The sequence below is a fragment of the Mustela erminea genome, chromosome 17, assembly GCF_009829155.1.
Source record: "Mustela erminea isolate mMusErm1 chromosome 17, mMusErm1.Pri, whole genome shotgun sequence".
NCBI lineage: Eukaryota > Metazoa > Chordata > Mammalia > Carnivora > Mustelidae > Mustela > Mustela erminea.
The window spans coordinates 2694555-2720399 of record NC_045630.1 but is presented as its reverse complement, the minus strand read 5'-3'; the positions used below and the strand labels follow the sequence as shown (position 1 = coordinate 2720399).

The following is a 25845-nucleotide window of genomic DNA, read 5'->3' as shown; positions in this document are numbered from 1 at the left end:
CAGGCCCCTGCCGGGCCTCCATCAGCACCCCCCGAAGAGGAGATCCAAGACCAACCCACGAGGCAGCAAAATGTGGTCTATAACCCTTGTTGCTTTGTAATCCAGGAAAAGAGAAAAACCTCGCTAGACCATGGAGACTGGCTTTTTTAGAAGTCTTTTTCAGAATTCTCCAAAATGTGAAAATATCATCCACTTTTGAAATGCTTATTGGACATTTAAAGAAAGTTCTCCGTGTCCAGATCCACTGGTGCCTGCGGCAAGAATCTACAAAGCAAGTGGTTTACTGGGGCCTTGCGAAGAGCACCAGGGCAGGGGCAGGAAGTTACAGCCAGAGGACCCGTCCCCGCTCGCGGCACGCCTCTCATTTATCCAGAGCTGCCAGGGCTAGAAACTTCCAGAAGCGCACTGCATTCGTTGCTTCTACTGATCCTGCTCATTCCGTATACTGGGTTTTACTTTTTCTATTTCAGAGTCGAGGAAACAGGTTCGACGAGAGTAAGTAATTTGTTGGCGTTCACTGGGATCGGAAGCGGCTGCGTTCCTGGGCTCGAGGACATCTGGCTCGTGACCACTCCAGTCGTCCAGAGAGCCACGGACTCGTGTGCAGTCGTTCACTCATTCGAGAAAGCTTTCGGAGGTCCCTGCCGTGTTCCAGAGCCTGTGCTAATTGCCGGGAGTAGGGAGATGAGGCTTATTTTCTGCTCATAGCAGCTCCCAGTCAAGTAAAAAAGACCGGCACGTACCTTTGACAAACTGCAAAACAAATCTTTTAGGTACAATTAACGGGAAATGCAGGACGAGGCCTGGGAAAAAGCCATCCCGTGGTGTGGAGTGGGACAGTGTGCGGCTCCTGGGAGCAATGCTGGTGTAAAACACCACACGGCTAGTGCCCCGTGGGTCGTGTGGGTGCAAGGGCCGGGCAGAAGTCAGAGAAGGTGACTCGCGCTTGCTTTCTGGGTCCGCACGCGTCCCGCTCTTTTCTTGCTCCTACGTCCTTGGCACTACTGTTACCTTGATCGTCTTAAATGTAAGTGGAATCCGCTGTCATCCGCAGCTCTCCATTGCTCACCGAACAGAACCGAAACTTCTTACCACAGAACAGAGTCTGCTCGGGAATGAGCTCTTGGTCCACCAACCCAGCCACGTCCTGCATCTGGCGGGCCTCATGCATGGACCCTCCGTGTTCCAGCTCCCGCCTCCGGCTCGGGACTGCCGGGTGTGTTCCGTTGTTCCCGCCTCTGAACAGTCAACCAAAGGCGCCCTCTGCCTGTGACAGTCCCCCCCCCCTCCGTCCAGGCATCCAGCGACTTGCTTTTCAAGATTTGACTTTAATATCCCCTTCTTGTGAAGAATCCTAGTGGAAAGAACATGACTCAAGTCTGATGGAGTTGGATGAAAATGCCGGCCCCGCTGCTTTAAAATGCCGTCCTCAGCGCCTCCGCACCGCCCAGGGACACTAATACGCACGGGGCTGTCGTGAGAGTGGCACAGAATGGGTGCTTCATTTAAGTGTATTTTTACCCTTTTCCCGGGGCAGATTTGATCGTCCCTTCCTCTGGTCTATCACGAATTCTCGTGTATTCCTTGAGCGGAGGAATCATCTCACGCGTCCGAACAGGGTGGCGGGCCCATCTACGGTCTCGGTCTCCCACCGACCACGCCCTGGAGGAGCGGGCCAGTGTCTTACTCATCCCCACAAAGTGAAACATTTCCAAGAGCATAATAGGTGCTTGATAGATGTTCGAGGGGGAGAAAAAGAATAGGAAAAAGAAAGGGGGGGAGGAATTTTTGCAAAAGTGGTAAGATACGGCTCCCATCCGAGAGGACTCACAGACTCGTGGGGACGTTGGCCCACATGCGACTCAACATAACGGTGTCGTGTTGTGACGGATGCCGTAAAGAAGGCCAAGGTCGGAAGGGAGCGGTGCGGACTGCGGAAAGGGGACTCCCGGAGGAGGAATGACATGGCGGAGGGAGAGTTCTGTCCGCTCACATCCCAAATGCCCACGGCCGCCAGAGGGATCAGAACACAGTGCGCTGAGAGAGGAGGAAGAGCGAATAGTTTCAGCGTCTAAGAAAGCCTTTGCCTGTCCCTGTAACGGGGGCAGGACCGGCTCACGAGCCGCTCTTCCACGTTGAAGAAAGGACGATGCCAGCACGGCCTGTCCGGGTGCCCTTCTGTGCCAGTCAAAGTGGTGCTTCAAGGAGCTGCGGGTCTAAAATGACTCACTACACCGCGGCGGGCCAAGGCCCGGGGCACAGAAGGCGCAGCGGGTGTGAAGGGAGAGGAAGGGATTTAAGGTGGAAACGCAGAGCGCGTTTGGCGCACCGCGGATGGCAGCGTGGGGAAGAGGCCGTGGGAAGGCAAACCTCGGGGCTGTGCTTGGGATGGCGGAACGGGACGACACAACGGAGTCTCGTCCCTGCAGATCCCGTGGGTCCCTCTCACCCCAGCAGGGAGGGACCGCCAGGCAGTGCTGAGGGCCTCGCCCCCACGCGGGCAGGGGTCTAGACAATCTTCCCTGTCGCTGACCTCTGTCTCCTCCCAGGGAGGCCCTTCAAGGTGGGGTCACCGCTTCCCTATGGGGCGGCTCTGGCCAAGGTTCCCCTCGGGCGGAAGGGCCCTCCAGGGCCCTCTCCATCGACTCAAGCGTCCCTCGAGGTATACAGCGCCTCGTGGCACAGACACAGTTGCCACCTCCATGCACTGAGGGTCTCGCCCCAGTCCTGTCGGTCCAGAGATCTGTCACACGCAGAAAGAAATCCCTCAAGCCCGGACTGAGCACAAACACTAGGGACCATTTCCTCGAGCGGACAGGACGGATGGGCCGGATCCGCGCCCGGCCTTGTCAGCCGGCAGCGCGGCCAGCTCCAGAGGACACCGAGGTCATCACCTGCGGCCGCGACAGCGACGCAGCCGAACAAGGAGCCCTCGGCCGGGAGACGCCGCCTCACTCCGCGTCTCCTCTGGGGCTTGACAGCCTGAGCTGGGTCTGCTTTCAGGTCCCGGCCGAGCCGCTCGCCGGCTGTGCGACACCGGGGAGACGCTCCAAGCTCTCCGTGCCTCAGTGTCCACATCTGCAAGGCGAGGGGCGTCCGCCAGCGCCCTGACGAGTAAGCAGACCAGGTCACGTAAAGGCCTTAGAACCGCACTTGGCACAGAGGGTTCCAGAAGTGCTGGCGACGAGGCGATTGTCGTCGTCCCTAATCCCGCCGCGTGATGTCAGGGCGGCCGAGCGGCCCCGCGTGGACGTCGTAGGCCGCGCTGCCCCCTGCGCTGCCCCGCGCGCTGCCTTCCCCCTGCACAGAGCACGGAGTCGCCCCTACACGGGCTCCCGGGCGGCTCCCGCTGCGCTCGCGTCCGCTCCCAGCAGGGCGCACCCCCAAGTCTCCCGCCGGTCTGGACACCCCGAAAGCAGCAGCAGGAGATGAGGCGCGGGGGGTGGTGTCGAGTCAGTCGCTCGGAAAACAACGCGGGTCGCCGGCTCCGCAGGGCCGGCAGCCGCGGGGCGCGCCCCGAAGCGGGGTACGGCCGCCCACCGAAGGGCTCGCAGCCGGTCCGTAGAAATCCTGCGCGGGGACGCCCGTGGCTCCGTCGGCAAAGCGCCTGCCGTCCCCTGGGGCCACGATCCCGGGGGCCTGCGGTCGAGGCCCACGCGGGGTTCGGCCCCGCCCCCCCTCCGCCGCCCGCCGCGCCCGCTGGTGCCCGCTGGCGCCCGCCCTCTCGCAAATCAATGAATAAAACCTTAAGAGCAAATAAAAACGCTCCGCTGCCCCCAGAACCGGGTCTGGTCGCGCCCCCGGCGGCCCCTGGAGCGGCCGCCGCCGCGGTACCTGCACTCGGGCCTCGGTGAGGTTGACGCGGCGCGCCAGGTCCTCGCGCACGAAGGCGTCGGGGTAGTGCGTGCGCTCGAACACGCGCTCCAGCGCCTGCAGCTGGCTGCTGTTGAACGTGGTGCGGTTCCGCCGCTGCTTCCTCTTCTTCTTCTCCTCCGAGTTCAGCGGGTCACCTGCGGCGGGAGAAACCGAGGCTGAGCAGCGACGGTCGCGGGGGTCCCCGGCCACCCGCTCCGGAGCGCCCGCGGGGAGACGCCGCGCCCCGCGCCCCCTTCCAACCTGCCCTGTTGGAGCCCAACGTCCCTCCCAGCGCGCGGGCGCGGCGGGCCCCGGGGCCGTGAGTTCGGGCGCCGGCGAGCCCCGCGGTCCTGCCGTCTGGGCCGCCTGCACCCCCGGACCAGCCCCAGCCGTCGGGAGACCGCGCGCTCCCGGACGCCGGCTCTGCCCCCGCGGCCGCGGACACCTCCCTGCCACCGCGTTCCCCGGGCTTCTGCGGAGATGCCGGAGGACAGGACGTTGCCGGGGGCCTGAGCTGCCTGATGCTCCTCGTGATCCTCCGCACAGTGTCCTCCCAAGGAAATCAGCAACTCTGGCTCCTCCTCGTTAACGTACCCACGTAGTCACGAGCCCGGGGGGCGCCTGGGCCGCGCAGTGGTTAAACCTCTGCCTTCGGCTCAGGTCATGATCTCAGGGTCCGGGGATCGAGCCCCGCATCGGGCTCTCTGCTCAGTGAGGACCCTGCTTCCCCTGCCCCCATGCCTGCCTTTCTGCCTGCTTGTGATCTCTGTCAAATAAATAAAACCTTAAAAACCAACCAACCAACCACGAATGCAGAGTGACTCAAACTGGTGAGGACGATTCCCGTTTCCCCACGCGTTCTCCAGGGGACACCGAGTCATTCCTAACTCCTGTGCTCGAGGCTCCGTGCTCTGCTAAGGGCGGCGGCTGAAGCCTCGGCCCAGATCAGGGAGGCGCCCCTACACCCGCCCCCCAGCCAGCACGGGCCTGAGGCTCCCCCGAGGAGGACCCCGGCCGGGACCGGACCTCAAGATCTCCGAAACAGTCTCACCCAGGACCTCTGGGGAATCGTGACCCCAAGTTTTCACCTGTTTTCCTGTCGATTCCCCCAAACACACCTTGGCAAGCGGCTCACCCAGCCCGCGCATGGGGCGAGAGGGTGGTGGGTCACCCCCCCCCCCCCCCCCCCCCCCGCCCGAGCCAGCACCGACAGGAAGATGGATGCGGGAAGCTGAGCCAACACCAGCGGCACCGCCGCCACCAGCGAGCCATCCAGGGAGGCCGGGCCACCTGCGGAGGCCATGCCGCGCCCAGAGATGTCCAGCGCAGGGGTGCGGAGCCTGAGACACGTGCTCCGCCGGAGGAGCTGGACTTCCACTCCCGCGGCCCTCCCGGCGGACTCCCAGCCTGGCCGGAGACAGACGGACGAGAGCGGGGACAGACGGAGAGAGGAGCTTGGCCCCGGCTCCACACGCAGGAGGAGCTCCTGGGTCTTTTCCCAGCACTTGATGTCTCCTGATCCTCTGGCCAGAGACACAACACACTCAAGAAAGCGCCCGCTCAGTCGCTGAAGCGTGGACTCCTGATCTCAGCTCGGGTCCTGATCTCAGGGACATGAGTTCAAGCCCAGCACTGGGCTCCCGGCGGGGCCAGAGCCTACTTACAAAATAAGTAAAAGCAACTAGCATGAATCCGGATCCTCAAGAGAACTGATACCTGCCCGAGCTGTCATATTATTCTTGTCACAAACTGAGGGCACGGTCTACATTTGGATGTGGATTCAAAGTGCAGCTTATATCCAGGATCCCCCAGCCCGGATCCCTCAGTGCCTGACAACTGAGGCCTCCAAGTGGTTTTGCTCAGAGACCCCTTCTCCCCGAGGGCTGAGCGGAGACCGCACGTTTCCTCGGGGTGTTTCAAGCACCCGGAGAGAGCTCGTGCTTGTTGAACTTGAAATGTCCTTGTCTTTTTGGGTTTCTGCTGAAAAACCCATATAATCCCAATTCCATTCCCCCGGCTAAGAAGAACTGACACTTACTCCTTCTGTTTTAGGGTCACGTTCACAGTCGACCACCTCCCTGGCTTTGTTCCCTTTGTGTTCCCAGGAGCCTTGCGTCAAAGAAGCTGCTATGACACTTTCGGTAAGAATGTCATTTCCGCAGCATCCTGACATGAGAGCCAGTTGAACTAGTGCAAATTCGGGGACCGATCGAGGCCTGGAACATTCCAGCCACAGCCCGATTGTACCACTGTTCACCTATCAGCAGAAGCAGCCACAGCCACATCCACACTAGAACCAAAGTCTGGGTCAGACAGCGCTCAGCAGGGGCCTTACCTCTGTGTCCTCCTTTGTATTTAAATATTTGGAGTCTTTCCTGCGGTTTCCATTCTCTTTCCCCAATCTTTCTATCTAGCTTTATATGGCTTGTACTTCAGTCTCTCTAGGTCATCCGGGCCTTTCTGACGGCAGCACAACGTGCATTTCGTGCTCCTCTCAAACGGGGCTCTGGCAAAAACCTGTAGATTCCATCCTGCCCCGGACTGAGACCGATCGGACAGACCCTGGACGATTACGTTTATTCACATGAAGGAAACCCCTTATTAAGCCAGTCCTACGGTTGGTTTGTCTCCCTCAAAGAGAAGTCTTTCTCTGGTAGAGCCACACATTCTAAATTCTTTATGCTGTTTTATGAGCCTTTTCTTTTTGTGCTGCCAAACCGTGATCAAGAACAAGAATATTTTATGTTTGGTTCTTAGCCCTACAACCTGCTACATAACCTCTTGGTAGTTCTTTAAAACCTTCCACCGTTCGCTCAGATTCCACCGACTGTCCACGAGAAACCACCAGCTCCCTGACGTGGGAGGAAAGGAAATGGAGAATTATAGTTTATGACACAGAATAAATAGTTAGGGTGACCTGACACGAGGCCAGCAAACGCTTCCCAGTGAAGGTTCTTGTTGTTTTTAACAAATGAAAACACCGGCCCGGGTCATGCTGAAGGTGAGAAAAGACACACAAATAACGGGTCCGAGGAGCCTGGATCTGGCAAACGCCCTCCCTAGCGCCGGCCTAACGGGACGAGACGATGCGTCGAACAGCTCAAGCTGGCAGCTCGAGCGGCAGCCCGCGGGCTCGGCTGTCTTTGCTCACCCGCCACAAGCGTTTTCCTCCAAGAACACAGAAGCCGGGAGAAGACGGGACCCAACCCAGGCCCCTGGGCGCCCGAGAAGAGCGGTGCAGGTCGCAGAGCTTTGCAAAGGCCTCGTTCGCGGCGCCTGTGAGAAGCCCTTTCTCGCAGAGTCTGGACGCCGGCTGAGAGACGGGGAGGAGGTCGCGTGTGTGTGGTTGGAGGGGTCGTCTTTCCTGTAAAACCAGTCACGGGGCAGGTCGGTTTTAACACATGCTGCCCAAGGACACCGGTGTCCAACTGGACATCGGGGGCGTCTCAGGCTTTGGGGTTCTGGCGTGGGCGGGACGCAGCGAGCTGCGGGATAACCACAGAGGGCGCGGGTGCGACTTTATCAAAGTCGTAGTATTTCTGATGCGAGGCATTTGTGGGTTTTGTGAATGATTATGTATTTTTACGTGTGTTGTGGATGATGGAGTAAATTGCCAGTATACAGTTACGGCCACGTTTCCTAGTTAAAAAAAAAAAAAGCAAAATGGCCCTGTGAGCAGGTGTACTTTCACGTGGAATCATGAGTCCCAGAACACTGGCACCTCAGGAAGCCGAAGACGCTGTGGGCTTCCACGCTCTCATTTTACAGAGGAGGGCCATGAAGGCTCGAAGAAGGAAGTGAGAATTCCCACAATCACGACCCGGTGTGCCGGAGCCGGAGCCGGACGCCCGCCCTGCCAAGGCCGCTGCGGCCTCCAGGGCAAGTGACCGCGGTCACGCGCGTGAAGCGTCAGAGGCACAGACGAAACCACGCCCCTGGGGAGATGTTGTAGGAAATGCAGGCTTTTCCACATGAATTCTACAAAGAGGGTCTAAGATAGAGGGTCCCTGTGTGTCACGCGTTGTCATTCCTACCGGAAGAGTCACAGAACTGTCAGCTCTCTCATCGGGAAGAGCAGATGATCCAATGTTCCCGAAGTTTCTTTCTCCGTGGCCTCCGCTCCTCTCCGCTTCCTCAGTTAAACAGGAGCAGGTCTTCACGAAGTAGCAAACCCCGTTTTCCGTCTTCTCTCTGCATCCTTAGTAGCCCTTCCCTTTCGTTCACTTCAGGACACAGTTCAGAACCCCCGTTTTGTATGATGCATCCCAGTGTGACCTCCTCTAAGACGCTGCGGTAATTTCCATCCATACTATCTCTCCATTCTCTTAATCCCTACATATATTTTAGTGTGTCATCAAACACTTAAAAAATGATGGTTCGGTTCTCTCAGAGCCAATGTTTTGTCACCTCTGTGCGCTCCATATTCCTGTGGAAATGACTGAGGGTCTCTTGATAAATGATGAGACAATAAAGTCTTGAAACAGTCATGGTCATGTTGTGGCATAAATGCAGTCCCAGAAACTTAGAACTTTGGCGATTCACCTGAAGTTTTGAAGGCTGAATAATTTCTGAATTCCCAGTTATTCTTTTTAACAGTTTCTAGCAAATAACTGGGTTAACAGTATCTTTTGTTTCTGGATAACTTTACCCGTGGAGGACAGAACCTTCACTCTCTCTTCTTCAGACAGGTTAGGAGAGATGGGAGGAGCTGTGTGGTTCTGATTCCTTCATGAATGAAGAAATTCATCCTTCATTTTTATTCCATAGTAGAAAAGAGGCTCCAAGATAAAGGAAGGGTTCCAACAAGGAGAAACACTGGTGAGAACGAGATGTTAAAAGGAACGGCCCTTGTGATGGATGCGGATGAGAACACATGGGAGCGTCGCTCCGAGTCCTCAGTGGGAGCCCCTACATTCAAGTACAAGGTAAAGGGAACAATAGGTCTGTGCGTCCCCAGGGCTGCAATCACAGGGGACCCCACATCTGGCTGCCAAGCTGCCCTGAAGGCTGGGTGGGGAAGACGACGTGAGGAGGTCGGTCCTCTGAGGGGGGACCGGGTAGCACGGGTGACCCCAGCTGCCGACGGCCTCGCACTCGCCCGGCGGGCTTCCCGTAGCTCCCAAAGACCCCGACCCTCTTCTGCTCTGCATCTGGTGGGAGAAGCCTTGGAAATTCCAAATAGGTCAGCCAAATGTAATTTAAAGGTACAGCAAAAACATATTTTAGGAATAAAATCTGAAGAAAAATGTGTTTCGTATGCCTGAGTCACATCAATTTGGAAAGAAATCTGATGCAAGAAGATAAAACGCCAGCTTCAGTAGCAGAGACCAACCACCACATCAAAGCCTGCCTTCTTCCTTTTGGTTGAAAACATGGCAGGCGAGCGGATCTCCAGAGCAGCCCGCTGATCATTTTATGGGCATTGAAGAATGTGTTCAAAGGAACTTACATTGCACAACAACTACTTACTTTAATGGGATTTGTGCGGTTCGGGCCCTGCAACCTTTGGAAAATTGAAGGGAAGTGTAATTGCAAAAGCCACTAAAAACTGCTTAGCTTTTCTTGCAAGGCCTATGAAAAGCAGCAAGATACAGCGGCGGCATTCATTTGAGTTTCTTTAGTTACACTAAGCTCCAATTGCAATTAGGACTGTGTCCTTTTAATATGTGCCCGATAAATGGCACAGGGGTCATTTCACTGGGATGGCTGTTGCAGTGTAGACCAAGCCTAGCGCATCACGATGACCAAAGCCAAGTTTAACGGAGCACCCATGCCTTGTCAACAGCACAGCTGAGCTCCTCCACCACGGAGTCCCGACACGGAGGCCCGGCTGTGGGGCAGCGCTGGTCACATTGTAGCTGCCGGACCTTGAACTTCGCATCATCGTCCTTGACATGCAAATTTCTTTCTTTACAGTCAACTTGGCAAATAACACTATTTATTTTTAGTCAAGTGTCAGTCCTAAGCCTTAGAAGATAGCATGAAAACACCTCAGATGTAATTTTGGGGACATACATCCTTTGGAGAATAAAATGCTCTTAAAAGTGTACAATATTATTTGTAATAGTTTTGCCCCCAAAGCTGAGTCAGTCGCTCTGTGTAAAGCTACCGTGGTTTCATGTGGAGACAGCTCAGAGTTCAGCACTCTCAGCACAGCGGACGATCCTTCGGAAGACAGAAGCCTGCAGGGCCAGAGGTGTCCTCGTGGGACCTGTGCTGCTTTTGACTCTGTCTCATGGGTTCACTCGCACCTCTCCAGGCCAGAGCCTTTCCCAGAGAGCCACAGCTCAGGATCACCTCATCTACTTTAACTCTCTTAGGACGTTTTTCTGAAAGGATTCCTGATCGGAACCCCGAGGAGAGCCGACGTAAAGCCTCCCCAAGCAGCCCCGTGCTGGAACCCTGGCTCTCTCCTGGGACTCGATGCATCGTTTCCTCATGCTGGGACCTGCTGTGGGACTCTGAGTCTCCTTCTGACTGTAAACTTGAAGTACAACATGTATGTTTGCATTCAGTAAACACGAACGGAGGATCAGATGTAAAATACTCATGTGCCAGAATTATTACTACAGGACTTCAATTACCCAACAAATACGTTCTCTTGTATGAAAAATAAAATAAAATCCTGGCTTCAGATATGTAACCTACTCCCAATTTCTTTACGGATGAATTACCTATTTACCTACTTTCAAGTCATTTCTAGATGTCAAAAAACAAAACAAAACAAAACAAACAAAAAAACCGGAAAACGAGAGTCTTTCCATCAGTGCCAATTGAACAGCCATTGGCAGGGGCACGGCGCGGAGGAGAAGGGAAGGTGAACCGGCTTGGGAACCGAGACAACCTGTGCTCTCCCACAGGCCCAGCTTCTGACTGACTGCGTGGCCTTGGATAAGCCGCCTTCCTTCTCCGAGCCTCAGTTTACAAAACAGTAAAACGGAGGTAAGACGACCTGCTTTCTTGGGTCATCGGACAGCGCGATGCGCACGCGGCGGGCACGCGGTCTGGCACTGGAGAGGCACCGGGCAAGGGCAGGCTTCACGGCCACCGCCGCTAGCATGGTTTCTCCTCAGAGACAGACTGACTGCTCAAAGCCACTGCTGTTGTTTCTTTTTTTCCTTCTGTTCACTGTTTGTTGGTATTTAATCGGGAAGATTTCTATCACAGCAAAACTGCAGAGAAAGTGAGAAAACCACCCACATATGTGACGCCGCTTCGTTGGTTTGATTTTGGCTACTGGACCACGGAGTGAGATCTACGGAGCTTGACAAACGAACAAAAGCTTTAAGAGTCAAGATCTGAGATGTGGTGGTTGATCCAAAATTGCACCACAGAAGTCATGCACAGACGTTTGTCTGAAAAGCCCCATTTGGGACATTCTTTCTGCTAGTCAACTCCTGGCTTTCTAAGAAGACAATTTTCCTTTCTCAGTTCAGATTTTGGGGAAACGTTCAGAAAGCAGGCAGATTCTACACTCAAAGACAGGTAAGCCACGGGCACTTTTAACAAGTAATCTCACTAGAAATGAAGTAGAAAGGGAAAAAAAAAAAAAAAAAAAAAGACAGGAAACAGGAAGAAAGCCAAAGGCTAAGCCCGGCTCTGAAAATTCAGTGATTTCCCAGCCGGTGTGCCTTGGGTTGACTAATTTGGTTGCCACATGTCTAAAAACACGAATCTTGGGTCATATTACTCAATATTTATTCAGTGATTTTTTTTCCCCCTAAATATCTGAGCCCCTTTGGTAAATGCCAACGGGATGAGAAGAAAACCAAGAAAGGCAAAGCTCTGGGAAAAGAGTGAGTTCTGACTGAGATTTTAAGAGCTTTCTAAACTTGCCATATTCCAGGTGTGTGGTCCCCACGAGAGCCCGGGTATTCGAGCAGGATTACCGAGCTCTAGATGAGTAAGGCCCTGCCTTCTGCCCATGGCCCTTCTCCTCTGTAGCGAGACTGTTGTCACTTCGAAAGAGACACAACATCAATCTTGACATTAGCCGCAGAAATTGGTGTCTTCATGGGAGGTAACCACTCTGAGTCGTATTTTTTAATGATTCATTTTTGGGGGGAGAGGGGTAATAAATTTTAAGGTTCTAAAGACAAATCTGGGGAAAAAGCAGGTTTTAAAAAAAGCACAGCTGAAAGCGAGAGCAGCGGAGACACGTGCAGTTAGTGACGAAGCTCGGGCCTTGGGAGAACCGCGGTGACGCAGCAAGACTCTTCGCTGGAGAAAACACAATGGAGAGGCTGTCGTGGGCATTTGAAAACCTGAGAAGAGAGACAGGATTTCACTTCCTTAACTTCTTCATCTCAAGTTGTTTCTCTCTTTTTCTTTCGTCTCAAGTTTTAACTGTAGCACAAGCAGCCTACAGCGCAGAAAGCCACAGGGAACAGGAAATTCACTTCTCCCTGCAACAGGAGAAGGAACCAGGGTGATTTTGTGCTGACACCAGACAGAGTCCAAGAGGGGCCCGTAGAGAACTGCAGCCCCTCGTGGCAGTTTTTCCAGTCTTAGACGTCGGACCGCTGTGGAGCCCGGACTCTGCTAGCGCGGTCAACAGAAGAGGCTTGCTGTTTTCCAATGACGTTTAAGTGGAAGGAAATTAAATTCTGTCTCTCTCTTCTTTCCGGTTCATGTATTTATTTCAGCGAGAGACAGCGTGCCCCTGAGTGGGGGCCAAGGGAGAGGAAGAGAGAGAATCTCCCGCAGACTCCCCGCTGAGCATGCAGCCCGACGCTGTGCTCGGTTCCGGGACCCGGAGGTCAAGGCCTGAGCCAAAGCTGAGAGTCGGACGCTTAACCGACTGGGCCACCCAGAAACCCCTAAAATTCCCTTTTAGGAATAAGAAGAGCCAAATGTAAAGAGCGATTTAAGCTCAGTATTTTGTGGAGGAAGAGGCCGCACCGTAACATCTCTGCGTTTCAATCTTGTCTGTAAAACGGGTTGTAAAATACAAGATAGGAACAACACACGTTTTTAAAATTGTCACAATCAGACATACACACTTCTATTTTGTTTTAAATTCTCTGCGGAACAATGTAGAAAGGGCTCGGCGGGGGTGGGGGGGGGACAATCAGGAGGCTCAGATTCTAACCCAGCAGGATTACTGGTCAAATCTGTGACGTTGGGCCTCAGCGTCCTTATTGCAAAATCACAAGTTTGGACCCAGTGACTAAGATCTCCTCCAGATCCAGCACCGTGGGTTTGTAGGGATTGTTTTGTATTTTCCGTAACTAGTCCAACAGAAAACTTTCAATCATAGCTTATTTAAGGCAGTGGCTGAATCTTGTTCTTTTGTGGTTATTGTTGTGTTTTTGGTTTGCTTTGTCTCGATTTGTCTTCATTTGAGAACACCTTTGGCTGGGGACAGAGTGGATGAGGGCTATTGTCACCCATGCTTGGGAACAGCCCAGGTGACTGGACTGTTCCTCCACACCCAGAGCCCCCTACAGAGATCAGTCTCCAAGCTGGAAGCAGCATGACTCCATTTTAAAAGAACCAAGTTCACCTATAAACACAGTGCAGAGAAAGAGGAAACCAGAAGGTTTCTAATAGACTTGAAATTAGCAGACAGAAATGAGAATGACTGTTTCTCTTCTTTCTCCTACCAGCCTTGACCTCCTGACCACGGGTGAACTGACAGTGTCTGTATCAACCAGCTTAGGCTAATCCCCAAAGTGAGGTCGCTAATGGTGGTCACATCAATCCTGAACTTTCACACCTGGTTCATGCATTTGAACACATATTTATTGAGCGTGTGAAGCATGCTGGGCAGAGAGGCACTCGACGAGATACAGAGAAATGATCGTACGTGTAGTCTGCCTTCAAGAACTTTATAACTGGTGTGGGGAAAGAAGTCACAAGTACTTGAAAAGTGAAGTGATGGTAACAAAAAGATACCCCAGTAGGGGTGGCGGCCGGCAGAGCCAGTAATGGGCCAGGGAGGAGGGCAGAGACAGCGGCACGGGAGGTAGGTCAGAAGACGGTCTGCCGAGGCTTCCTCTGTCTCGCTGAAGTCCAGCGTCCCTCTCTCAGCCATGCTGGGACATGTCCTCCAATCACCCCACTCTAGTTGTGCGGCGGACATGGTGACTTTTTGTCTTTCCTTTCTGTTCTCCTTTGGCCTGATTCCACCTGACAACACATCCTAGGCCTTACTTGTAGCCATTGAGTCTTTATCTCGATGGTTCCTTGTCCTCCTCCAATCTCAGTCACCTGTCAGCAATCCCAGGGACCTTCTCTGGTCACCAGCCAGAAGCAGCCTTCCCCTCGTGGCCCTCCATCCAGCATCTGAAACACCTGCCTTCTAACAACACCTCGGACCAAATGCGATTACGGCTGCTGACCGTCGCACTAGACTACGAGCTCCGTGACGAACCTTTTCTGACTTATTAACTGCCTATCCCAGCATCCTGGCACACCGAGGCCCTTCTTTGGAATGACAGAATGGATATGTCAGTGGTGCCGGGTGAGATGCCTATCTGGGGGGCATCTGGGGGGCACCTGGGGGGCTCAGTCGGTTAAGCGTCTGCCTTCAGCTCCAGTCATGATCTTGGGCTCCCTGCTTGTTGGGGAGTTGGCTTCTCCCTCTCCCCGCCCCTCCCCTGCTCATGCTCTCTCTCTCAAATAAATAAATAAAATCTAAAAAAGAACAGAGAAAATGCCTATTTGACACACCCTGATCAACTCACATGCAGCCACCAAATCTGACAGCCCCTTCTGGGGTGAGTTTCTGGAAAGCCTTGGCACACAAATTTTCCTGAAATGAAGGTTTACTGCATTGTTTATAAGACGCATAAATCCCAGGAGCATGTGTTACCCAGGCTTTTCATGTACTTTCTCTGTGCAAGACTTTACATCAGTAATTATCTCCCCGAATTAGAAGGCGAGCCTCGGAGGCAGGTGAGCAAAGCCTAGAGAATGGCGGCCTGTACTTCGTAGCAGCACCCAACAAACGTTTGGCTTTGATAATGATGACACCTATGGAACTCCTGACCATTTTAGACATGTCCTGGCACACTCATTTCTATGTGCCAAAAATTATGTTTAGCTTCAGGTTGTATTTTCTTGTAATTAGTCCTTTCTAGTCACTGTGTTTTCTGTTCCCTTTCACTGGCAAAGGAGCTTGGGCAAAAGCCAGCGACTTCATTCTCCAGCCTACAGTGACATGACTGCCAGCCAAGCACACCTAAACCTTAATTATATAGTGATTTCCCCTCCAAGGATGTGTGACTCTTTTAACTAGGAAGGAAGCTGATGCACTAAGGTCACATGAGGGGGGAAAAAAAAGGGTTTCAGGCAAAACGCTCAAAAATCCATGTGGAATAATCTTATTCTACTGAATCATGTCCCTGTTGTTGAACAGCCCTGAAGAACTCCTTGTCATTAGGTGATTCTGTCTGCCTGGGGTGGAAACCTATGAGTAATCTGTGTGTCACTATGACTCATGTCATGGCCACTATTTCCAGCTCCCCTCTTCCTGAGTGTTGGCAGGAAGAAGTCATACCTCAAATCATAACGGGCAGAAGCCAGCATAGAGGAAAGACCTCATGACAAATCTTATTGATTAAAAGAAAAGAGAACCAGAGGCGCCTGGGTGGTTCAGTCGGTTGAGCCTCTGACTCTTGATCTCAGCTCAGGCCTGCTCTCAGGGTTGTGAGTTCAAGCCCCACACTAGGCTCCACACTAGGTTTGGAGTCTACTAAAAGAAAGAAGAAAGAAAGAGAGAAAGGAAGGAAGGAAGAAAAAGCAGGGAGGGAGGGAGGAAGAGATACCCAGAAAAGCAGGATGACCAAGGGTAAGAACAATCCACGTAAATGATTCTCTTCCTTGGCATCTGCTTCCAATGTGCCTTCTGGGTCAACGCAGGCATCCTGCCCTCCACCTCCTTGAGTGAGTGATTTATTTATTTATTTCAGGTTTCTCCTAGCTTTAGACTTTTTTCAAATTTGTAAATCACTTTCATTAAAGGACTTTGAGAGCAGTATGTTGAAGCAAGAGGAAGGACAAAAGGGGGCAGCCCGGTCTGTCATTCCATGGCAGAGCCATTTCCCAAGCACTGATAGAACTTTTGTTGGCAGCTTCCCTCCTCTTCTCTTCTCCTCTGTGTCTCTAATTCAAATCGCACAGCGTTTAATGACCTGATTACCTTACTCTGAAGCCAGTACCTTTAAAATAAAGTATCTTAGGGATAAACTGGAAGATTCTATGAATTCAGGGGACCCTATAAGACATACCCTAATTAGGAGGGCCGGTGGGGGAAGAGATTTTGGAAAATCAGATTTTACAAACAAAATGTTTGCCATAAATTGGTTAAAGGAAAGTATATATATTATAGTGGATTTAGGCAAAAGTGGGGACATCCTAAACTACGTGTTTACGATTTTTTATCTAGCCCAAGCGGGAGTTACTTATGAGGAAATCTGCTCCATTTCTGCTCTCCAGACATGTCTGCAGACCTTTGCTGGGCTCCTTCAATTTGTTCATTTGGTTACTCCTATACTAAGGTTTTCTAGGGACAGTGATCATACCTCCTTTGACAGCAGCGGGAAACATCTTCCTTTATTACAGATCTGTTAGTCTCGGGCTGATTTATTATGATTTTGATTTTCCTTCCTTGACATTTTAGTTTTAGGACCGGTCCCAGCTCTTCCCAAGACGAACAGGCTCTGGCTTTGCTGGCCACCATAGGTGCGTGGGGATCAGGTAACACTACATGGTAACCTGACTGGAGGGAACCCATTCTTCTAATATCAAAGACTTTCTTTCATTTGTCAGAGCCCCACAGCAGACTTGTATAATAGTGATTTTATACCCTTTATCACATTTTCTACAATTCAGTAGTTTTAAATTTTTTTTCAAGAATTTTATCATTAAGACAACTTTATATAATGGGGGTGGGGGACGCACTCCAGTGAATTAGAAGTCAAACAATGTGAGTTTCATCCTGTCTGTCCCTAAAAAGTCACACGATCCCCCCCCAAGTCCTGCCATCTCAAGAAGGTAGCTTTGCGGGGGGCGCCTGGGGGGTGCATCCGGCGAAGGAGACGACTCTTGGTCTCAGCTCAGGTCATGATCTCGGGATCTCGAGATCAAGCTGTGAGGCAGGCTCTGCGCTTCGCACTGAGTCTGCTTGAGATTCTCTCTCCCTCCTTTCCCTCTGCCCCCCCACTCATGCTCTCTCTCTCTCTCTCTCAAATAAATAAATAGATCTTTTAAAAAAAGGTAACTTGGCCAAATGTGTTTCCATTCCTACTGCTGTCAAACGGGGCACTGAATTAGACTGTTTCAAATATCTCTTCTGGATTTTAATTTACAAATTCTTCTTCAAATACTTGACCAATGGATATATCTGTACATTTGCAGAGTAAAGAACAATATACTTATTTATTACTTACCTCCATTTTTATCATCTATTAGTTTAACACAGATTAACTACAGTTTATATAATTCAATGACTACAGACTTCTATAGTCAAATGTGTAATGTTCTTGATGTTTTAAATAACATTACAGGGCATTTTTGTGGATATCAGAGTCATTTCAACACTGTATGGATGCTTATTTTCTTTTAAATAGTTTTTAAAGAAAATAATCAGATTTGACAGTTATGCAAGCAATCGAGAAGGCAGCAAAGATGAAAAACACTTTTGCAAAGTTCTGGAATTTTAAAATAATTTTATGCTGAAAGATGGAGGACATAGTTCTCATAAAATGTCAGTGTGCAGGTGTGTGTACATGGTATATGTGGGTGTCCGTACCGGTGGACGTGTGACTCAGCTCAGAAAATCCTGGGTTGAGCTATAACAGTGCCATGAACATGAGAACGAGAAGCAGATCCAATGGCCCACAGGGAAAAGGACAAACCTGTGGCACTGTGAAAGGTCTGGCTGGTTTGGGCTTTCCGGAGAGCCCACTGAAACTGCTGAGACCTATCGTCATTGCCTAGTCTCACGCCAGCGATGTCTGGTAACTCGCTCTGACGTATCAGTTTCTAGGTTAGAAGCTCCCAGACAATGGCTCATGGGAGGTCAGTGCCAGCTGGAGTCAGCTGCAAGCAAAAAAAAACCCCCAAAACTCCACAGTATCTTAAATAGATATTTCAGATGTTTAAGATTTAAACAAATGCAAGTTGGTGCAGCCACTTTGAAAAACAGTGTGGAGATTCCTCAGAAAGTTGAAATAGAGCTTCCCTGTGACCCTGAAATTGCACTACTGAGTATTTACCCCAAAAATACAGACGTAGTGAACAGAACGGCCTCCTGTACCCCAGTGTTCATAGCAGCAATGGCCACAGTCACCAAACTGTGGAAAGAACCAAGATGTCCTTCAACGGACGAATGGATAAGGAAGATGTGGTCCATATACACTATGGAGTATTATGGCTCCATCAGAAAGGACGAATACCCAACTTTTGTAGCAACATGGATGGGACTGGAAGAGATTATGCTGAGTGAAATAAGTCAAGCAGAGAGAGTCAAGTATCATATGGTTTCACTTATTTGTGGAGCATAACAAATAGCATGGAGGACATGGGGAGATGGAGGGGAGAAGGGAGTTGGGGGAAATCAGAGGGGGAGATGAACCATGAGAGACTATGGACTCTGAGAAACAAACTGAGGGTTTTGGAGGGGGGGGGGTCAAGGGGAGGATGAGCCTGGCGGTGGGTATCAAGGAGGGCATGGATTGCATGGAGCACTGGGTGTGGGGCATAAACAATGAATTTTGGAACCACACACACAAAAATAAAAAGTTTTTTAAAAAGCCATGAAATACATTAAAAAATTTTTTAAAATAAAAAAAACAAGGCAGAGTGTACTGCTCCAAGTGAAGTCAACTGCCACGATGTGCCGGTTGGTACAAGTACTTTATCAAAGGAGTCACACACTGCTGCATAATGCAGACACGGAGGAGGAAATGTGCCTCCCCGCCCCCCCCACAAAAAAAAAAGAGTTGAGAGGGCATTAAAGGTAAATTCCTAAGGATACTCTTCCATTATACTCTGAGTGCTTACAAAGTGACAGCAGCTCACTTGGACCCAAGTAACCTGTGAGCCTTTAGAACCATTTGCTGTATCTCTTTCAAAGTCCAGACCAAGCTACTAGGTAAGTTTTATTGGTCCCTCTAGAAAGCAGTTTCATGACAGGGCTGGAAAATAATGTTACAAAGGATCCAGGAACAACAGAATCTAGGCCTGTTCATTAGATCCAAGTCGATGCCTCTTCCAAGAGAACATCCAGAAAAACAATATATTATCCAGACCAAGTGAGAAAGTCCAACATTTAGGGTTAAGAAAATTTTGGTATATAGTCTACTGGACACAGGATGAAGATCTGTTGATGCAAATCTGTTTAATTTAATTTGTTTCAACAAAGACTGTCACAAAGGTGAGTTTTGCCAAGATCATCCCTTGTGGGAGCTTAAAACAAAAGACAGGAAGGTGTATGTCACTGGCTTTCTGAAGTGTATCCTGCCTTTCAGGGTTCCTTGAAGAGCACAGTACAGCCAAGAAGGCATGTTTGCATACATACGGTGCTGTACAATGACCACAGTGACCAATGACCAATGAATCAATTACATCTCGTGCACCCTACATAACCTTTGGAGACGACGGGTATTTGGAGTGTGTTCCTGTGGTCTCAAGCCAGGAGCTAACCACACCCTAGAGATTGTTGAACCTCAGGAAAATAACTAGAAATCTATGTTCCCCACTCTATTTTCAGTGTAGTTGGAGAGAATAGAATTCCATTAGAGAGAGACAGTGTAATTCTGTTCATAACTTTTGAGCTGAAAGTTTGCATTTCTACGGAGCCTTTCTTCCAAAGATCATAAAACACCTCACAGACGCTATGTCACCTATATTTCAAATCTCTTTTTGGTATAAGAAAAGAGCACAATATAGTTGTAACAAAAAACATTAATAATTTAATAGTGGCTAGCAAAACTAAGTAAAATAACCTTTAGTTTCATATATAGGGGAAACCAACTTCTAGTAACACTCAGAAAAAGAATGATCAGTAGGCATGTACATTATCTTTAACCTTTAATTAAAATTTTAATTTTGGGTGCCTCGGTGGCACAGGCACTTGGGTGTCTGACTCTTGGTTTTGGCCCAGTTCGTGATCTCAGGGTTGTGGGAACGAGCCCCATGTTGGGCTCCACATTCAGCACGGCATCTGCTTGAGGCTCTCTCTCCCTCTGTCCCTCACACTCATGTTCTCTCTCTCTCTCTCACCTTCTCTCTTTCAAATAATTAAATCTTTAAAATTTTTTAAAAATTTTATCTTACTTTTCTCAGCTTCTCCAGACCAAATTAGTCCTTTTTTTACCCCTAATTGCACAAAGTGCTTGATTTATACAATTAGCACATTGTCATGCACTGTCTTCTTGTCTTTGTTTTCTACGTGTTTGTCTCAGGAGCTACTAAATGGAGACACTGGTGTGTACTGGAAATGGCAGCAAGAAGGCAGAGCTCCGAGAGCCAGTCCTGTCTCTGTCACACATCATCTCTCAGCAAACTCCCTCATCCTTCCTAAGTTCCAGGGTTTTTTGTTTTGTTTTGTTTTACTTAACAGTGAAAGAAAATCAAAGTCCAAAATGTCAGAAAGTGGTAAGTGAGGTTCAAATAAGATGACTTTTCTAAAAATACTAGGCATATAAGTAAGGCATCATCATTGTAAACTTTGAAGGCAGCGACAACATTTTGTAACCCTTTACATATTTTCTAGGATCTAATGTTGGATAAATATGGCTTCCCAAGTAGGTGCTTAATAAACATTCCTTGATTAACAATCACTGAGTACTTGCTGTTTGCCAGGTTAAGTGCATTATGTGGAATAGTCCATTTTGCATCCCCGGGAGGTTATGTAATTATTAGCCCCATGCTGCAGATGAAGAGGCTGAGGCAGAGAGACGATGGGCAGCCTGACCAACGGCAGAGAGCTGGGCTCCCTGACTCCTGCCAGTCTGGCCACAGAGCCCAACTGGGAAACGCTTGGCTCCGCTTGCCTCTCATACAAACAGAGGTCCTGAAAGGATGCAGAGGTTAAGAAATCTGCTTCCTAAACTACTAAAAAGTGGAAGAACTTCTAAGAAGTGGGTAGGAATTTGAGAGAATGTGTTGGGTACAGTTTTAACCTGGAAATTAAAATGGGTAAAGACACCAACTTCTTGCTATGGTTGGGTTGCAATCACATGGCTTTTATAAGAGGTGTTTCGTGCAGAGAAACACTTCTAAGCATTTGATTTGGCAACAAATTGGGAACTGCAGTTTCAGCCTGCAAGTTCTCTACTCTTCCCCCATCCTCTAGTTACAGACCCTCCCCGAATCGAGGGAGCACGAATCCGATTACGCACAAGGCCAGCGGGAACAAGAGGACTGCACAACTCTAGAGCCCATCCGTTATGCGCGCGTCATACATCACTGAGCTGCCACAGCCTCAGCCTTCTGGAATCCCGAGTTGTCTGAAACATTCTACGCTTGCCATTTATGGAAGAACCATATTATACTGTCTTTGCCTTAAGTGCTATCGAAATAAAATTTCCAATTGGAGTGTTTACCCTTCCGAGGGTGTTCCTGTGATAGGACGCTGGAAACACGAGAAAACGGTTCAGAATTTGGAATCTTCTGATGTCCACCTGGGCAAGCACCTCAATCTAAGGACTGGTTAAGCAATTAGGGAATTAAGTTGGGTAAGGCGCTCTTCAGTCCGACTGCGATGCGCATGACGTCGGTTAGCAGAAGTGCGGGCCTGCTCCTCCCTCACGCACACCTCACAGCCTGCCGACTCCATGGGGGCGTCTGACCAATGTGTAATTCTTGAGTGAAGCAGGCAGAGCGTTTGGTCTGAGTGGACACAGAACGATCAGTGGCCACAAATGTGAGCTTTTAAACCCTGGACTGAAATGAAGTTGCAGTGATGAACCCATTTCCATTGCCCACTGCTGCTTGCTTGCTGCTCAAGGCGGCGCGTGTCTGCTGCCTGCTGCGGGCTGGTGCGGGCGCGAGGCCGGTGGCCTCCACCCCGCCGGGACCTCACAGGTTAGTAAGAGAAACAGATACATCCACAGTAAGTTTTTAACGAACTGAGTAAAATAATGGCAGCGCAGACCGTCACGCTGTGGCACAAAGGAGGGAACCCACCGGATCTTCCTACGTGAGAAGAGAGTCACGGCGAAAGAGGAAGCGACTGCACGGAGTTTTGAAGGAAAAATCCGCATTTTGACAGGGGTGGGGGCGGGGCGGAAGCGGCGGGAAGGGCCTGGAACCGGGCAGAGCGGCCGGAGCGGAATTGCTCCTCCTCACGGTGGGCGTTCTCCTCAGTCGCTCCTCAGCGCCGCGCCGCGCGGGAGCCAGTCGTCGTGCTGATGCTGGAGGTGCGCGGAGCAGACGCCGCGGGACCGCGGGGCTGAGCAGCGACCCGGCCTGGCCCTCCTGGGTCGGCGCCGCCGAGCGCTGGGGCCTCTGAGGAGGCGAGGACGACGACGCTGTGGGGAAGCCGCGCGCCGCGGGCCTCTCGCCGTGGACCTCGGGCGCCACTTCTCGGCGCGAGGGAAGCCGTGACGGACTCCGCGGGGACTGGGCGACGGGAACCCCGGGCAGCGTCCGCGAGCCGCGTGGAGCTCGGTTCGGGCCGCGCACGAGGCCGGCCTCGGAGCCCGCGGAGCCGGAAGGTCCGCCCGAAGGACGGGATCCTCCAGCGCGGCCGCTCCCGTCGCCGCGCGTCTCCGCCCCGTCCCTCCGGCCGGGGCTCTTTTCAACCGGCCTGTCGTCCTTCGCTCCGCCTGCGGGGCGTCCACGCACCTGATCACTGACGAAGCACAGATTCCGGGCAGCACGAGGCATCCCTTTCCAGGGCCGGGAGCCCACGGGGTCGCCGAGCGTCCCGCCGAGAGTCCGCGCAGCCGCGGGCTGGAAACTCGCGGACACCAGCCCCCGACCACCTCCGACCCTGCACCGGAGACCGGCTGCGCGTCCCGGCGTCCCAGAGCCTCCCTTGCAGCCACCTGATTCATAGAAAAGGACTATTTCCGAAAACACAGAATCAGGACAAAAATCGGCCTGAGGATGTTTCCAGATTGCTCACTCCGCTGGGGCATCTAAAATGCAGGCACGTCTGCGCGAAAGCTCCGAGCGCATCGGCTGCTTCCCGGAGGCAAGCGCTGTTCCTCATTGTGTTTGGGGTCACTTTGCTTCATTCCTAAAGGCAGAAAATCCCGAGGCGAGTCTAAGCAAGGCCGCGTCCGTGGGAGCCCCCGGGAGCCCCTGTTCCCCCTTTGCCATCTCCAGCCCCTTCGTCCATGGGGTCGCGCGGTCGGCCGTGGACGGACCCCGGTCTCCTCCTCCCGGAGCCGCCGCGCCCAGGACGCCTCCCCGCGAACCCCGCAGGGATGTGCGCGGGGCCGGACTGCGGCGCGGGGCCGCGAGACACGGGGCCGCGCGGGAAAACCCAAAGGCGCCTTCTCATTTCAAGGAACGAGCGCGCACCCCTCGAAAGAGTTCTGTGCGAGAGTAAAAATGAACAGTGAGAAAAACATACAAAACCTTACTAATGTTTGCGGGGGAAACGGAAAGCTTTTCCACAAGAGAAGTCCCTTCTGTGCAGAAATCGGCCGCCGGCCCGCGCAGACCGCGCTCTGAGGGGCAGCCCGTGGCTGGCGACGCGGCAGAACGCGCCACAGACGCCCGCTGTGCTGCGCTGGCGGAGCGGAGTCCGTCCCCACACCGAGCCTGTGCCACTGGCGTTGGAGAACCGAGAAATCAGGTCTCATTGACCACGAGCGGCCGAAGCGCAGACTCCGCGGTGCATGACTCTGACAGAACATTCCAGACCGCCCGCGGCGCGGCGCGCACAGGGGAGCAGCAGGCTGGGCCCGCCGGCCTCTGGGGGGGCGGGGCTAGAACGTTAGGAGCAGCCGCTTCTCCGGGACCCCCGCCCCCACCGTCCCTCACCCGTCTTGTCCCCTGTGCAGGCGGACTCTCGCCTTCGAGCACCTTCTGCCCTGCGCCCGGGGCCAGCAGGAGGCGGGCGGCCCCGCGAGCTCCCGAGAAAGCTGCGGTGGCTGCGGGGTCGGCGCTGGAGGAGCCTTGGCCGAGGCTGTCAGCCGTGACTTGGCCCGCTTCGGCCCTGAATGCGCGCTATTGATGAGCGTGGAAATGCCGAGATGCGGCTTTGAAAGCTCAAGCAGGACTGGGGTGTTACTCTCTCAGCGGCTTCATGCAGAGGCTCCATGGTCAGAAACAGCGGATTCTAACGAGCAAAGGCCTCCACTGCGGCGCGGAGACACGCTCCCACACTGAATGGGGCCTGTGTCGTCCGGCGGGAAGGCTTCCCCGTTCCCCCGAGGCATCGGCCCGTCTTTAAAGGACTGCACCCCTAGGAACGGAAAACGAACAGATGCCTTCTTCTCCAGGCTTTAAAATTAAATATATATATATATTCTCAAGTGCTTATGTAAGTGGCAAGAGATCTGTCTCTCTCTCCCTTTTTGGGATTTCATTTATTTGTTTACAGAGAGAGAGAGTGGGAGTGGGGGAAGGGGCAGAGGGAGAAGGAGAGAGAGACTCTCGGACTCTGTGCCGAGCGTGGAGCCTGACACGGACGCAGTCCCCGCGCCCCGAGACCAACACTTGAGCCTAAATCAAGAGTCAGCTGCTTAACCAACTGAGCCACCCAAAACACTTTGGCTTTAACTTCCCAAAGTACGAGGGCTTTACCAAGCCACTGCCACCGTGTCACGAGTTACCTTGCTGCCGCTTAAATGAGTTGAGATAGTCCCAGAGTCTCTAGCAGAGGCTGACTTATTCTCTTGTCTCATGGGCTACCCGCGTCTCCATATGCAAACCTCAGTATTTCATGAGAATGAAATGACATCTGTAAACTACTTAGATAGTTTGGTACAGAGTATCCAATAAATGATGTCAGCCCTGTTCTAGAGATTTATCTAGAGATCAAAGTTTGTTTATAAAGATTTTCATTGATATGAAAGAATGCCTGTGATATGCATGTATGTGTACATGTGTCCATATGCATGAATATAAGTCATGCATATGTTATATTGTTAACTATATAAAATAATATTCGGAAAAAAAAAAACCAAAACTGGAAGGAAATAAATCAAAATGTTAAGAGTGTTCATCTCCAAGCAATGCAATAATGGATATTTTCCCCGTACTGTCCTTCCTATAGCCTACTCTTATTGTCTGCGATGAGCTCGCCTTACATTTACTATGAGAGACAAATAAATAGGAAAAAATGAATACAAAAATAGAAAAGTTACAGGCAAGGAAAAAATCAAACTTAAATATTATACTTCAAAACTAAATATTACACATATAATTGTACAAACTTGTTTATACCCAATATGATAACCCTTCATGGGAGACAACTGTTCCCATTTTACAATAAAGTAACTGAGGGTCTAAGAGATTCAGTGGTTTGCCCTGTGTGTGTTTGTGTGTGTGTGTGTGTGTGCACGGGCACGTGAGCACTCACACTCACGCACACCAACATGTTCACGTTCCGTATCTTTTCCAGTTAATGTCTGTGTAAGAAGTGGCTGTATTCATATACAAAGCTCCTGATGTGTCCAGATTAGACCATGTACTCCACATGTGGTCTGCTGCGTGCGCAAAACCGATCACAGGCCTATCACTGGTGGGCGACCCCCTTTAAAAATCACGGGGGTTTGGATGGCTTTATTTAGCTCTATTAGGCTCAAATAATGTGCCAGGCAGATTCTCAGTCCAAAAATAATCTCCTTTTATTGGTGCTCTAAGTTAACTCGTGGAGGAGTGGGCTGAGCTAAATTAAAGCTTTCATAAAGGGGAGGCGCAGGCATTTTTACTGAGTGGTAAACCTTTTCTCTCCGTGAGAACTTTACTGTTTCCTTCCTCTGGGAGAGGCTGTGCTTCAATGCAAAGAAAGTAGCTCAAAGCAGATCTTGGAGAATTCATTTTATTTGACAAAGACTCTTAGTTTAAGCCCCCTGGTGT

The 25845-nt window shown here is 51.4% G+C and overlaps 1 protein-coding gene across 2 annotated transcripts in view; it reads right to left on the bottom strand.

Annotated features, from left to right (window-relative positions):
• Positions 1-25845, bottom strand: part of PRRX1 (paired related homeobox 1) — a 73375-nt gene that overhangs the window by 14000 nt on the left and 33530 nt on the right. For both annotated transcript variants that reach the window (XM_032317480.1, XM_032317478.1), the window contains exon 2: positions 3835-4010. In XM_032317480.1, coding sequence (XP_032173371.1) covers positions 3835-4010 — 176 coding nt within the window. The remainder of the gene's footprint in view (positions 1-3834; positions 4011-25845) is intronic.